The 16,357-nt window shown below is 43.2% G+C and overlaps 1 protein-coding gene across 1 annotated transcript in view; it reads right to left on the reverse strand.

The window, feature by feature from the left end:
* FDXR (ferredoxin reductase) overlaps window positions 1-16,357 on the reverse strand; it is a 414,311-nt gene that overhangs the window by 341,926 nt on the left and 56,028 nt on the right. The window contains exons 4-5 of the mRNA XM_078654476.1: window positions 15,592-15,714; window positions 8,067-8,180 (exon numbers count right to left, since the gene is read on the reverse strand). Of these exons, the coding sequence (XP_078510602.1) occupies window positions 8,067-8,180; window positions 15,592-15,714 (237 nt within the window). The remainder of the gene's footprint in view (window positions 1-8,066; window positions 8,181-15,591; window positions 15,715-16,357) is intronic.

Below are 16,357 nucleotides of genomic sequence, written 5' to 3' on the forward strand. Positions count from 1 at the left end.
CAATGGGAACACAGGTGGCACGACCCATAGTCAGTGGTGACATTTCTTGCTTTCATGAGGGAACAGGGACGCACAGTATCCGGGGCAAGGAGACATATCACAGCAATATCATTTTTTGCAAAAATTAGGGAAAGAGGGGATCCCACGGGGAGCTTCGCAGTGAGACAGGCCCTGAAAGGATGTCAGCGCTTGCAGGGAGGACAGCCGGATGTCAGGAGACCCATAGGACTGAAAACGTTAGGGAAATTACTGGGGGCCCTGCCGCAGGTTTGTGTATCCCCGGGCGAGGTGGTCCCATTTCAAGCAGCATTCTGCCTTGCAGTTTACGATGCATTTAGGGTAGGAGAACTAGTGCCAAAGAACAAGAGAATTGGCTAGGTGGCCTACAGATAGGACACGTAAACTTGGGGAGGGATTCCGTGCTGATTTTCCATACAGAAGTCCAAAACTGATCAGTAAGGAAGGGCATGGTACCATACAGGGCAGGGAACAATGCATTTTGCCCCGGCTCCAGGCTGGAGGCCTTTAGGGCCCAACGTGCACAAGTCACAAGAGGGCCTCTCTTGATACATAAGGATGGTTCACCCCTCACTATATTCCAGTTCAAGAGAGTCATGGTTCTGGCCTTGGTGAATGCTGAGCTAAACACTGCTTACTTCGGGACTCATTCTTTTAGGATATGGGCAGCCACTGAAGCAGCAGCAAGGGGCTGGGGGACGAGCATCTCAAGAGGATTGATAGGCAGTCCTCTAACTGTTACAAGAGGTATGTGCCGCTGCACATGCTCTAGCAAGGCGGGACTGTTAGTCTTACATACAAATTGCGTCTTTCCTTCATCCTGTGACTCAGGGAGGAGGGTGTAGTCCACTATCAGATAGTGCTATGTGCAGTTTGTTATGTGTTCAGCATGCTGGCGTAGCAATGCGTTACCTAGGCTCTCTTCTTTCCACGTTACCTGCAGTTTCTTCACCCTGTGACTCAGGGGAGAAGCCTGCACTGGTCCTCACTCAAAAGCCACTGCACCAAACGGAAGAACGTCGAAGCTGCTTGTGAGGCTGCATGAAGCCTTACAGGAGGTCTAGTTTGGATGGTATCACTTGTGAGAGCGAGCTTACAAAAGGCACACTGATATGGGGCCAAGGTGTGGCTGAAGGATAGCACAGCTGGTACTCTTACCTTTTGTGTTAAATGCCATTAATTATTCCTTTGAATATTTCAATAGTGATGGTAATCCTGATGGGAAACGGGCAGGGATTTTGGCGCTTGGCGCAATCCGGGAGCGGATGAGCGCAAACGGGCTTGCCGTCGGAATGCTGGTGGCGCACTGGCTGCACGGATGCGCAGAGTTAGCCCGTCATATGGGGTGTGACCACGATTGAGAGTGACAGTGCTACTCAGCACATGCGACGATAAAGAGGAGGGCAACTAAAAATCTAGTAGTACTGGTAAAGTAAACACTAATTAAATTAAATGTGGGAAAACTACAAACAATAAAATCAATAAAACATGGAGACTGCAGCCTTCTAAATATGGAACCCAGAGCCAGGCACCTCCACTAAAACAGCAAACAAGTGACTACACGGAAACAATATGAGCACTGAGATCAAAGTGTCCCAAACTGACGTTAAATGCTAGACAGGAATCTCCTCCACCATCTCAATTGCCTTGACAAGTCACATAAAAACGGTGCTGCAGCTGCCCTTAACTCACTGATTCTCACCCTCCTCCACACCCCAGAAATATGTTTTTTTTAAAAAAAGGAACACGTCATAACGGGCTTACTGGTTACTAATAAAACAGGCTACGGGAAGGGCTTGTTTCAATTCACTGGTTGGTCATATTAAAGTGCCCCAAGCCACCAACTGCACTTCTAGGACCTGGAGTGCCTCTGTATATTTTTTGTTTTGTTGTTTAGAAAACACACCTGCACAGTACTTAACCCCTTCAAAGCTCATGATGAGCCCAGCTCGTCATGAGGCACAGTGGAGCTGTGCTCATGACGAGCTGGGCTCGTCATAACTGCTGCGGCGCACCCACATGCGATCAATTCCCCACCTGTGCGGAAGAATTAATCAGTGGGCGGGGTTGTGACGAGCCCAGCTCGTCATGAGCACAGCTCTACTGTGACTCATGACGAGCTGGGCTCGTCGGAGCACCCCAACACCCCCCCACCCCCGACACCCCCGCGCTGTGGGGGAATTACCCCCTGGGGCGAAGGTGTTAAGTAAGCACATGGTTTGTTATGATGCAGAATTACAGATTAAAAGCAAATGATCAGTAAAAGGGTTTTTGCAAGATAAAATAAACAAAGGTATTTTCAACAGACAGCAACCCGCCTTTGAGATGTAGGTTTGGTAAATGTTGATGCCAGCGCCCAAGTAAATTCACATTGTTCAGATTTTGAGAACTGCAACCTACCAGAGGCACCAAAGAGGCCCTTTGCAAGTGCCCTATGCCAACCATAATAATAATAACAGTGGTAAAAAGGAATAAAATACTATTACATAACTCTTTAGGGATGGCATTTCTAAGTACTGCAAGAATTGGTTACTGTTACACAAATTTACAGGATTAATGTTATCAACCTCAGAACGTCCAAAGGCCGAGTTAGCCTTGACAGGATCCGGCCACGTGACATGGTGATCACAGTATAATCGATACAAAAGGGGATGATGGACGGAGCGTTTGAGCAAATCAAACACTCACCCCCAGTCAACTGATCTGGGTTTAATCCATCACCATTATTTAGCCCACTCAGCCACCCCATTTCAGACATGGCTATATGCAAATCAGCCTGACCCTGTGCCTCATGGGAACAGTCCAGCCCAAACTGCCAAGCCATGTTTTCCATGGACCGGAAACAAGCATCCTGGGACCGGTTTCTGATTCATAATCCTCATCAGCCAGGCTATCTTGAATCCAGTGGCCAAGTGAGCAAGGGACTCACGTCTGAGCATACCCTGCCACACGTAGGGCGAACAAAGCGATACAAAAGGGGATGATGGACGGAGCGTTTGAGCAAATCAAACACTCACCCCCAGTCAACTGATCTGGGTTTAATCCATCACCATTCTTTAGCCCACTCAGCCACCCCATTTCAGACATGGCTATATGCAAATCAGTCTGACCCTGTGCCTCATGGGAACAGTCCAGCCCAAACTGCCAAGCCATGTCTTCCATGGACCGGAAACAAGCATCCTGCGACCGGTTTCGGATTCATAATCCTCATCAGCCAGGCTATCTTGAATCCAGTGGCCAAGTGAGAAGGATGCTTGTTTCCGGTCCAGGGAAGACATGGCTTAGCAGTGATAGATTAAACCCAGATCAGTTGACTGGGGGTGAGTGTTTGATTTGCTCAAACGCTACGTCCATCATCCCCTTTTGTATCGCTTTGTTCGCCCTAAGTGTGGCAGGGTATGCTCAGACGTGAGTCCCTTGCTCACTTGGCCACTGGATTCAAGATAGCCTGGCTGATGAGGATTATGAATCCGAAACCGGTCCCAGGATGCTTGTTTCCGGTCCAGGGAAGACATGGCTTGGCAGTTCGGGCTGGACTGTTCCCATGAGGCACAGGGTCAGACTGATTTGCATATGGCCATGTCTGAACTGGGGTGGCTGAGTTGGCTAAAGAAAGGTGATGGATTAAACCCAGATCAGTTGACTGGGGGTGAGTGTTTGATTTGCTCAAACGCTCCGTCCATCATCCCCTTTTGTATCGCTTTGTTCGCCCTAACTGTGGCAGGGTATGCTCAGACGTGAGTCCCTTGCTCACTTGGCCACTGGATTCAAGATAGCCTGGCTGATGAGGATTATGAATCCGAAACCGGTCCCAGGATGCTTGTTTCCGGTACAGGGAAGACATGGCTTGGCAGTTCGGGCTGGACTGTTCCCATGAGGCACAGGGTCAGACTGATTTGCATATAGCCATGTCTGAACTGGGGTGGCTGAGTGGGCTAAAGAATGGTGATGGATTAAACCCAGATCAGTTGACTGGGGGTGAGTGTTTGATTTGCTCAAACGCTCCGTCCATCATCCCCTTTTGTATCGCTTTGTTCGCCCTAAGTGGGGCAGGGTATGCTCAGACGTGAGTCCCTTGCTCACTTGGCCACTGGATTCAAGTTAGCCTGGCTGATGAGGATTATGAATCCGAAACCGGTCCCAGGATGCTTGTTTCCGGTCCAGGGAAGACATGGCTTGGCAGTTCGGGCTGGACTGTTCCCATGAGGCACAGGGTCAGACTGATTTGCATATGGCCATGTCTGAACTGGGGTGGCTTAGTGGGCTAAAGAATGGTGATGGATTAAACCCAGATCAGTTGACTGGGGGTGAGTGTTTGATTTGCTCAAACGCTCCGTCCATCATCCCCTTTTGTATCGCTTTGATCACAGTATAATCACCTAATAAGCTGGCTTAGCACTTTTTTGCAATGACCTTGACATCTAGGTGGTCGTTGTAAATATGGATGGGTGGATGGATTGTAAAAAGCACAACTATTACTAGAGTGTCCGAGAACTGGGCAAATTTACTGACTGTAAGGGAGGTATGGTCAGATTATACAATGTTTATGTCAAACCAGATAGACACAACAGTGACCCACAAAACAGCATGTAGTATCTGCCCATGCAATCATTTTGGCGTTTTGATGACTGTTCGCCGTGATACTTCTAGTGAAACAGATAGCTTATTGGGTTGAGTGCCTGTAGCAGGCATGTGTGTGTAACATGCAAGGCATAAGTATGGATTGCACTAAAGCAGACAGTACCTTCTGTTTTTGAGAGGTGAACAAAATAAGTATCATGACTTTGCTAGGTAATTTTGGCAGCACTCGTTAAAGGGAATTGACACATTTCATATTGTGTTTTGCTCTCTATTAATTGGTAAATTTAATTTGGAATGCCTAGTTCATGTACGCCAGTGGTTACACAAAAGCACTTGGAAGCTGCATCTGCCTCAGGAACTATTTCCATCTGGCCATGCAATGCTGAAAAGCATTGCTGAGACCGATTGGCCTTGCCAATGCTGTTTTTTTACTGGGGGGTGGGGGTGTGGTGCTGAAGGGCAGAGCGCTGGCGAGGAGTAAAGGACCATTGGACCATTCAAGAGGTGTGTGGTTGTATACAGTGAAAGACGCTGACCAGCAACTCCCACATGGTAGCAGAAAGTAGAGAGTCTGTCTGCCTTTTTCCCAGACTCCTAGAATCTAGGGCCCCAAATGGGACACTCTCAGACTTGTGCTTCTCCCGGGTCAAGCGATATACATTTAATGCAGTTGTTAGATGGCGCTTACGTTCTAAATTTAGGAAGAAATAAGAATATTCAAAGCATTTAGAGTTTAACCAGTGGTAAAAAGGGAAAATTAGTATCGCATTGCTCCACAGTTGTTTCTGGAAAACTAAATAATGGGTATTAAAACTACTAAAGGGGGATATGTATGTAGTTTGAGTAAAGAAGGACGGCATTTAGCTGATTACTCACAACTATAGTGATTGACACCAAAGCAAAAGAGGAATAGATATTCAGCATTGCACAGAGAGCATAAGAAGTGCAGGAAAACAAAGATGTGCCACATGATTCCCAGGAATGAGAGTAACAGGAGTGAGACTCTCTATTAGCTGGAAGCCTTAAGAGAGTGTTGGGGGCCATGGTAGACAACACAGTATGCAATACAGTCTCAGAGGCTATGGAACTCATTAAGGAGACATTGGAAAAGCTACACATGTGCATTAACGCCAGAAGAGCCTTCCAAAGGGCAGGAACCCTGGTTAGATCCAAGAAGTAAGAAGTCCATTAATTGTGACCGATGAAATTGGCTTGATCCTCATGACACTAAGCAAACCAAAGGGTCCTTTAATGAAGATCTGAGGTAGTTGCTTTAGAGAGCGCGAGAAGCCACATGTTTAAGAGACAGAGAGCCGCCAGTAGGCCCATCGGCAGAAAAGGATCCTATTGATCTACAAGATCTCAGAACTGTGATGAGTTTCTCATGTGAGGTCGCAGTGGGTGACATTCAGACACAGGTGCCATTTGAGGTGACTGATGAGACATACAAGGGCCAAGATGGGTCCTCTTCAGGAGCCGGTATAGACAGAATCGGGGGAGTTCTTGGATCTTCCTACAGCATTTGACATGATTGATCCTGGGGTCTTGGTATGAAGATCCACTGGTTTGTACTAGCTGATCATTTTTCCATTGTGACAGTGAGCGAATCCACCTCAGGCTTGTCTAGTCCCCTGTTCCTCAGGTTTCGTTTCAACCTCTGTAACTTTTCAAGTTCATCTAGTAGGGAACATCTCCCAGGTCACACAGTACTCAAAAGGACACTCTCTAGAGAATATCAGACACCTAGCTGCTGCCTATAAACTACCATAGACTACATGTCTATTTCACACAAATATTTAAGCTGCAAAAGAAAATGCTCCTACTGATCTGCTTCTAGGCCTGCGAAGTTCCAGTCCAACAACACATTGATTGTCAATGGCATTAATCCCACATTCATGCCTCCTGGAAAATCAAATCACTTGGTTTTATTTTAACCAAGATCTCAAATCTTTATTGACCTTGCAATAGTCAACTTCATTCGTTGAAAAAAGTAACAGTATCACATTGTGGTGGAGTATCTGAGAAGAACTGTCCAGGCACTGGGCAACTCAAGTCTCACCCAAGTCCTCCGTCATTCATTTAAAATTTGTGCTACATTCAGCAAACACACAGGTTAAAAAAACTTACATGTATGACCACATAATAACTCCCTTCCCTCCCCACCACCGCCATCATCATCATCATAAGGTAGGAAATTGTTTAAGCAGGCAACTTAGCCCATAGGGCAATACCCCTTGTCTCGCAAGAATAACCTATCTGTCTAAAAAAAAATCATCTCTGGAGGGCAACACTTAAAATATACTTTGGCTAAAGATAATAAATTTTCACTTAAAAGAAAATCTTGAATGAATCATTCACACAGCTGCTGCAGCAGCGTAATTGCAGTATTGAGTTAGTTTCTAGTGAATCTGTCTGCTCCCATCCCCATTTCCACTTTAGGTGGCAATTGTAGGACTATCTGTTTTCTTACACTCTGACTTCGCGGATGGAACGAACAGGCCTATCAAAGCCCCGGGAGCTTCTCCCCTTATAGTTTTCTAGTTTATTACAAGGACCGTTGACCATACCCTTTTAAAGACAACAACGTTAGTGTGCCATCAAGCAAAGCTAACTTTTTCTCAGTTATCGGATCGTGAGTGGCGTGCATGGACTATTAACTCAGTCTCCGTTTGGACTGCGATTCGATGCTGGACTTTACAGGATCTACTCTCACGTCTTCTTTCCCATGACATCCTGCTTGCGCACATCCGTTTTTACAGTGGAATACCAGTAGCCAAGATTTAGGACACAAAGCATATTTGGACTTAGCAAGACATCACGTCTGGGGCCCTAGACACTGCCCTTAACTGAGAAGATCCAGATATCTTCAGGCCTAGCATTGACCGTTGTGGCTAAAACCTCAAGCCCTGATGAAGTTCTCCGATGGAGAATGAAACGCGTTGGCTGGAATTAAAAGCTCTTTTTTGATACTGAATACAAAATAAAGGAACTTAAGTAAAAAAAACTTGCTATCTTTTGGACTCTTTCCACGCACCCCCACCAAATTGCAATCTGTTTTCTTACTATTTGCCTGGCTAATGGGGCGTATATAAATGTGATTTATAATTATTCTGTGCACATCATTTTTCCTCTTTAGACTTTTGCAGTTGTGTAAACCAGTTGAACACTGTGGCTTAGTGGGCACTGAATAAATAGGTTTGATAAAAACAAGTGTTCATCACACCGCTTGTGGAAACTCAACCTTAAAGCATTCATTACTGCTGTTGAAATTCACATGCAGAGACTACTCAACCATATTCCTAGAAGAAAACAGATCAATGCTTTGTAAGTTTGTGCAGAGATTCAATAATGGAAACCAACTACATTCCTGAGTGAAGACAAGTTCTACAAGCTCAGTATCCGGATGATCAGTTAGTCCATGGCTCTCTTGCAGACACATCTATGCAGAGAATAGGAAAACAACTCACGGATTGGTTCTCCGGCAGGCCATTGTACCACCCAACGAACGTGCGAGCCGAATACACCCCAGGAAGGTCCTCTCCAGGAATCCCAAGAAGTCGGTTATCCTCTGCACCATAGCTCTGTTAGAAGGCACAAGACCACATAGCTGTCACTGATGAGACAACTTCACAACGCAGAAACCAGAACTTCTCACTGAAAAAGGCAGCTGTACAATTTAACATACACTTGTAACTGATGGCACTGCACAAAAATGTATTACCCATTACCTACATAATGTAGCTGGTAGAAGCGGTAATTGCTGAAGAAGCAGCTGTAGAAGCACTAATTGCTGAAGAAGCAGCTACACAACAAATTCATGTTACTAAAGCTTGCAAGAAAGCTCATTTTATTTTTCCTCGTCCCATCCGGAACGAAGTGTCAGGACGGGGCAGCACCAAACAGCAGCAGCAGCAGGGAGGAGGGTGGGCGAATATCTCGTTGGCGGGCCATCTAGAGCCGGCTAGCCATACATGAGCACTTTAAACCTCTCAACCAAGCTGCCTTAAGACAGCTGGGCTGAGAGTAAGTAAAGGCATTCAGTGCCCTCAAGAGCGACAAAAGAGGTCTCTCCCTCCAATCAGTGTGCTGCTCTCATGACAGCAGCACCAGGATTAGCCCGGAAGCCTGCCTCGAGGAGAATTAAACGACAGAAGACTTTGCTTTGTAGCAGGAAGGTATGTGTTTTATTTTATTTAATATATTCTTATTTTCCCCCCCATCAGCCACACCCCCCTCAGGACATGCCACCCACCACTGGTCCCACCTACAATGTGTCTACATCAGGATTCCCTTCCCTGTTTTGCAAAGGCTCAGATAGCGTTTAAGCATGGCAGATTAAAACACTGTTACTCTTGGAACTGCTAAAATGAGGTGCCTGGCAATGGAAATAAACTGCAACTCCTCAAAAAGGGTGCTCATTTGAAAATTAGCTAAAAGGTCTATGGGTAAAGCTAGTCCCTTTATGATGTTGGAATCCAGCACTTCTACTCGAGCCAGTAGAATGATTTACTTTAGTCCCCGGGATGACCTAGTGGCAGCTCATTTTACTTATGGTATTTTCTCAATGCAAGTGTCCTGTATGTCCGGGAAGAAGACATTAATAGAATCAGAAGCGACATTAATAGAATCAGAAGCTGTGAAAACATATGCTTATATTTCGAATCCTATTGATCAAGTCGTGGAGGTGAAAGCCTGGAAGAGATCCTACCATCAGAGTATGCACTTCCTAAAAATCCTCTTCAAAAGAGGTGAATATGTTGAAAGTCGAGATGGGATGGCTGACACATATTCAGACATTGACTGTACAGGCCAGATGCAGAGGGGTAAAGACCTGTTTTGCAGAACCTACACAATGTACCATGCAAGGATGTCCAGTAGGTCACAGAAGATGCCATCAGGCAGTGTAAAACCTGATGTCGAAATTGCAAAGCAAAAGAATAAAAAGTTCCACGCGCCACAATGCAGGCAGCAGTTAGGCTGTGATCCACTGCTTCGGGAAAGTTATGGGAGGGAAAGTCTAGAGCAGGTAGAACCTACCTGTAGGCTTGGACCAAACACACTGACAGAGACAACGAGCTGCCACACCTTTGGGATGACAGAGGCGGAGGCCAAATTGGAACAATATTTGGGAATCCAGACTACCAGGCTATTCACTACACCTCTGAAGCTGGAGAGTGGGCTCCTTTCCAACCATTTGGTCTGGCTTCAAAATTTAAAATTGAGAGGATACAGAAGATACACAGTGTAATGGAAATAAGAAATGTGTATTTCTCTGTATGATTTTGTAATTGATATTTGAGAATTTGTGGTGGTTACAAAGAAAAGTATGTTGTTATCGGTAATACCATTTGTAAGAGATACACACAAAATAAGGTGTTCGTCATACAACCAGAATCTGAAGAACAGCCAATGAGCAACTACATGTTGTATGCTCTATTTATTGTATTCTCATGATGGCCAAAGCACACCAGCGCTCCAATCGCCAAAACAACAGTCAACAAGCAATATAAAACCCAAACCAATATAAAATCCAAAGTCAAAGAACAGTTGTTTATTATGTTTATTTGATATCCTGCTAAAAAAGGTTATATCTATTTAACTCCATTGTAACCTTTGATGATTCACTCCGTCGTCCCTCTGTTAGAAGAAAACTTGTCGTGTAAATCCTACTTTACTAAATAAGTATGTTCAGAACAGAAAGTGGATCCATATGAATTGGACTGCAACATTTTCTTTGAGAGAAGTGTGACAGTTATGAATGCGAAGACTGACATAGGTATGATGGAATTAACTATGAAATAATATGTGTTTCTATCATGATGACAAAGATTGATTAATGAGGTACATTTTGATATGCATTTGTTATATGTTGTAATAAACAAAGAATGAAATGAATATTACACTGATGTTTTTGTTTAGGGGTTACCATGAGATGGATGCAGGAGCTATTTATTGTGCAAAAAAATCAATTCTGAAAAAAACAGAGGACAGCTAGGGCTTGATCTCTTTAATGACTGAATGAAAATTAACTGGTGTTATTCAATAATCCCTGGAAAAAAATGCGTGAAATTACTTTTGAGATTTTTTTAATAAACCAAGACTCGACATGGAAATGGGGTCCAACTGCTATATCTAAAAAATGTATGACTGTAGAATCTCAAAAAAAGCAGTTCTCAACATGCCAGCCTTGGGCAGTTTGAGCAATGTGAGCACTGTGCAACATGTCTGGGGTCAGTGACTCATGTCAGTGGTTTTGAGGCACTGTGTGAGCTTACATTTCTTCAAAATAATGTTTTATGACTCCGAATCTTTCGGGTAAGGAGAGTTTCATTTCTTTATTCTAATGAATGGAGTTTATATAGTAAATTAAATAAACGTGTTAAAAGGAGACATACATTACGTTTTAGTTACTTTCTTTTTGTGTGTACGCAGAATTTAGAAGGAAAAAAAAGATTTGGTCATACATGAAAAGAAAAATGCTTTCTATGTCAAATAATAACTAATACTAAGTTACCAAAGTAAGCAAAATACTTTGTGGAGGGATACGACAATCCCAAAAGAATAATTATATGCTGCACAAAATAATTATATTCCACATTTATTATAATAGCCACAAAAAGACCTCTATAATTGGAAGAAGAACAAGAGTTCCTGGTAGATTACAGTAACCCACATAATAACATGAGTCTAATTTTGGGAGCACTACATATCTCTGGTGAAATACCAAAAGGGCCCAAACGATATGAAGAAATACAAAAGGGTTATTAGTTTTAGTATAGGTGAAATACTAAGCAAAGGTACCTGGAAGATTAGCAGTACCATATGCAGAAAGGTAAACAGATATTGTGACTTCTTGCAATTCAGAAGACTTAATAAACAGCTTTATTGACTGGAGAGACACATTTTTATCCTGGCAATTGAATTAAGTGGCACAGCAGAACTTTAGTTTAATAGCTCTCTTGTTCAATGTTTGCATGCATCCTCAACATGATCCACTGGTTCCGCCCAAGTTTTTCTTTCACATCTATGCAAACAATACACAGGTCCCATTTCCTCAGCTCAAAGCAAAGACCTTGTAGGAATGTAAGTCGGGTTATTCAAATATTTCTGACTAAAAACAAATGGATGTATGAAAAATGAGTAAGCCTCAATTCAGCAAAAGAGGAGTTATTACGGGTCAATACAGACTACATACTTGGGAATGCAAAACAAGGTAAATTGCATTATTATCAGGGACCAAGTTAAAATGTAAAGTGCAAAATGTTATTACTTCAATGGATGGCCAGACCAAGACTATGTAACAGCGTCTAACTAGCCTGTGAAAGGGTTAGTCAGTCTTATGTGGGATAGAGCTAGACTAGCATGCACTATACTAAGAGCTAAATTGGACAGCTGCAATGCACTTGTAGCGGTAACTACCAGAAAATACACATCAAAGTTAGCTGCAGTCCAGAACTGAGGAGTTTCCGAAAGGAAACATTATAATATACTAACTATGCCCGACCAGAATAGGTCCGTCTGCTCAATCAAAAAAAAAAAAATTGCATCCACTCCAGGTGAAGTTGTTGCCCGCTCATGAAAGAGCTGTATGGACTTAACTCCGTCATTACTTATAGTACAGGAATGAAAACCCTCCCTTCTGGCATGTTCTTCTGTTGTAAGTGCTACCTGATAATGCAGTAAGCAGTAAGCATTTAGGGTCGGATTACAAGTTTGGCGGTCCGTAGATCCGTTGCACCAGTGGTCCGGCCGCTATTACGACTATGGCGGTCCGACCGGTTTGGGACCACTGCTGCAGCCCCACCAAGCATATTACGAGTTTCCTCACTGCCAGCAGCCTCAAGGTGGTGTTCAAGTCATGAAACTACTGGCCGCGAGGAAACTAAGGGGCCCTAAAGGTCATGGGGATACATGCAGGGAGGCACACTGTGTGGCCCCCCTTTGTGCATGTATACCCAGTTCCTGTACAGCCTGGGTTTAAGAGTACATACCGTGCAGAAACTTGCTTTGGTGTTCCCACTTCGGTGACTGCCCACCAGACAACGAGATATCTTGTAAACTTGGGGGAAGGCAGAGATCGAGTTTGGCTGTGCAGGAGAAGGGTGGTGGCATGCCGCCCAGCTCCTGCACAACCAAACTCATAATCAGGCCCTTAGTTGCCATTTATTTTGGTATGAGTCCTGGCTGTAGCACAAAAACAGTCATGCTACAGACAATGGACAACACTCTATGGCTCCTCAACAAGGAAGGCTCCTCCCAAATCATACTCCTCGACCTTTCAGTGGTGTGTGTGACACAGTGAGTCACAACATCCTACTCAGCAATCCCAAAGAGGCAAAGAGGTATGTTCGTCTTCTGTTGTTACTTATTGACTGAATAAAGTCTCCTGTTGCATCTCTGTGGTTTATTCCAAGTGATACTGTAAAGAGCTCTCGCTTCCCTTTGGCTTGTTTATGATATATAAAACTGCAAACAAATAAATAGATCATGTTGAAAGGAGGGAATTGATAATGCAAATAACGGAAAGCATCAAAAAGCAATTCTTAAAAAATTCCCCAGGGAGAAAAAATGAGGTTAGAGGAGAAGATGATTGTAACTCATAAAGGAACTGCATTGCATAATGAAAATGTCCTCAGTAAATAACCGAGTTGGGCTGACATTGTTTCCATTACCTTTAAACACCTCTACTTTTTTTTAACATTCTAAACGCGACTGATTCGCTAAAAAAAAAAAAACTGTATGGTCGATGGAGTAGGATGCAAATATGTATAATGACTGAACAGCTATGCTTTAGTGGAGGCTGCAGAACTGCTTTGAATATACAATCAATTCATATGATTCCACATAAGGAACAGGATTAGCAATCAACCAATAATGACTGGCTGGCACACAATCTTAGGGTCAGCTATACCTAATCTTCCACACTAAAATATGTATCTGTAGTACTCAAGGAACACCAAATTAGTTCAATACTCTGACGGCGAAAGACTGAAAAGAGGTTAATGAGGGTCACCATTAAGTAAGCAGAGCATTACTACTTAGCCCATCTTTCTTAGCTAAGTTATTACTTCACAAGGAGGTACTGAAAAAGTATATATATATATCTCAGCCCATGTCACACAGATAAAATGGGTGGTGATGGTCCAAAAGGAGAGGTTAAAAACCCATTCAACTATCTGCAAAATAAAAAAAAGTACATGGAGCACAGATAAAAAATAATATGAGTTACATTGTATGACATTATTTGATAATGTGGGAAGCTTAGTTTAGAACCTAGGCCTCCTAGTTGCTAAAACAACAATACAGGCACTGTTCCACATCCCCTTTCTTTTTGGGACTAAAGTCATTCAAAAGAGGACATTCTTCTCTACTCACTCAGAAGTTTCCATTTGTAACTATTTTGCAAGAGCCAGCAGGAATATGCCCAAGAGCCAAATAGGCCTCACAAGACAGATGTTTGAACAAAAGGAGGAAAACACAGAATTTCATACATGGAAAAGTTATTCCCATTGTGTACTGATATATATTCTCCTGGCAAAATCCCTAACCCAAGTGAGCGCATAGAAATGTTCCCTGGGCTGGATTGGTTTGTCTGAGTCAGAACAATTTAATGTCAAGAACAAATGCATGGAGGTCCGGCCTGAGAGCTGTGGGTAGGTTACAGAGATTTAAATTAAATGCCACATACCAAAAAACTAAACAGGAAAAGAGTGCCACCAGTCTAAGAAAAAAAGGAAACAAGAAAACTCGAAACTAAGTTCTTGTGGAAAGAATTAGGAAATGAGAATGGAACAAATAAATTAACTTGAGAGGAAAAGTGGTTACTAACAGAGGGAAGAGATTGGAACAAGGTTTAGGAAGATTGAGATGGTCAGTCTGTAGGGTTAAATTACGTCACATTCAAGCATCTCAACCACAGTACAATTGTCTATAAAACTGCAAGTCCCAACACAAAAGGGAGGTTTATTATGAAGAGGTGTGTTGTGTTATTCTATCTTGTTTGAAGTACACAGACATCAAATTAAACACTATAAGGTGCACTAAAAATAAAGACACTAAACCTTTAGAGCACAGGTCTCCAACCTTTTCTGTTAGGAGCTACTTATGTTGAATGAAAATCATCCAGAGCTACTGATATAATTAGAGTTATAATAGTGACCATATCAGGCATAATTACATTAGCGGCCGCTATATGCAAGATTACCAGCAGTGATCGCCTCAGTTCATCAAGCTTGATTGCCAGTAGAGATGTTAAAAAAAAAAGCTTTATCAATGTGGAATGGCGCTACATGGATACAAAACAGCCATGGTTGCAGTGCCCTAGCACCGATTTATCACTGAGATGTCAACTTTGAATACATTCAAATTGAAATTCAACCATTTCCCCCCAAACATCAGCTTATAAATTCGCTCTAAGAATGCGTAAAGGAGAGCTATTTAGAAGTAGCTGGAGAACTACCAGCAGCTCGTGAGCTACTGCTACACAATAGAGGTGCCTGCTTTAGAGAAAAATCCACAATTTTCAGTGTTCATTCAGTGGACGCATGAGTGTGGGAAAGTTTCCATGCAAAAGACTTTCATAAAGCATCCAATAAACTGTGATGTGTAGCCAGCTCTCTTGATAATGGAATAAGAAAGAACTGCCATCAGTTCTCCTCATAAGCCCCTCCTTGCTTCCCTCCACAAAGCTCAATGTCCTCTTTAAATAAAACGCATCTCATATAGCACTAGCTGATGTGGTTTTTACCTCTCTGTACCACTAAAAGTAACTAAATATCGCCTAATTCAATAGGACTCAATTTATAGACCCCCCCCCACACACACAGCTTGCCATGTTTAGGAAATTAATACAGAAACAGACCAAAATACTAGCACCGCGTTTTATGCACCAACATAGAAAACCATATCTTGAGATTTAGGCACTCCATGAGTTGTGGTGAATTGTTTCGGTTTGGTCCCTGTCCTTACACAGTGCTGACCACCCACACTCACCAGAACTACTGCATGGTATGCTTGCTTCAACTCCTCCACCGTCACATCCCGACCAATGACCACGTTGCCAAAGAAGGCACATCGATCCGACTGCGCTGTCTGAGTAAAGCTGTTTATGACATTCTGTTGAAGAAAGACAAGATATGCAATGAAAAGGGTATTCCTCGAACCTGGGTATTGTGAAACATTGCCCGTTCATTATGCATTCTCTTCACATATAGGCCCACTCTAGAAATCTCTTCTACTAGATATCCCTGCCATCCACACATTTAGAGCTGCCCATACAATACTGTGTTCATTCACCCTAAGTCCTTGGATACTTGGTGAAAAGACCAATAGCCATGCCGGTTGGTTTCGTTTTCAGTTTTTGTTAGTGCTCCGGCATGAACTGCATTTGCAAGATGTTTCTGCCTCTCCGTCCCTAGCACTCTTTTCAAAAACATTAATGTAGATTGCAGAATTCCATGCTAAAAAAAAAAACTTTTCCAGAAATGTATGACTAAAACCAGTTACGAGAGCCCTAGTAATGGAATCTATCTGCACAACTACGTTAGAAGATGCACAAATAGGTTTGTGAATCGGGTCACACACACTGAATAGCTTTCCCATTTCTCGATACTAAGGCTTTCCTCGCTGCATGTCCATCATCAGCTAAAGTCCCTGCAAAAAATCATCTCTAGTCTCATCACTTCCAAGTGTGTGCATGGTGCTCAAACCCTGGCAAGCACCTGCCTTGCAACTAGTAGAGATCTGGCAGATATGCACT

Source organism: Lissotriton helveticus, chromosome 7, assembly GCF_964261635.1.
Source record: "Lissotriton helveticus chromosome 7, aLisHel1.1, whole genome shotgun sequence".
NCBI classification, from domain to species: Eukaryota; Metazoa; Chordata; class Amphibia; order Caudata; family Salamandridae; genus Lissotriton; species Lissotriton helveticus.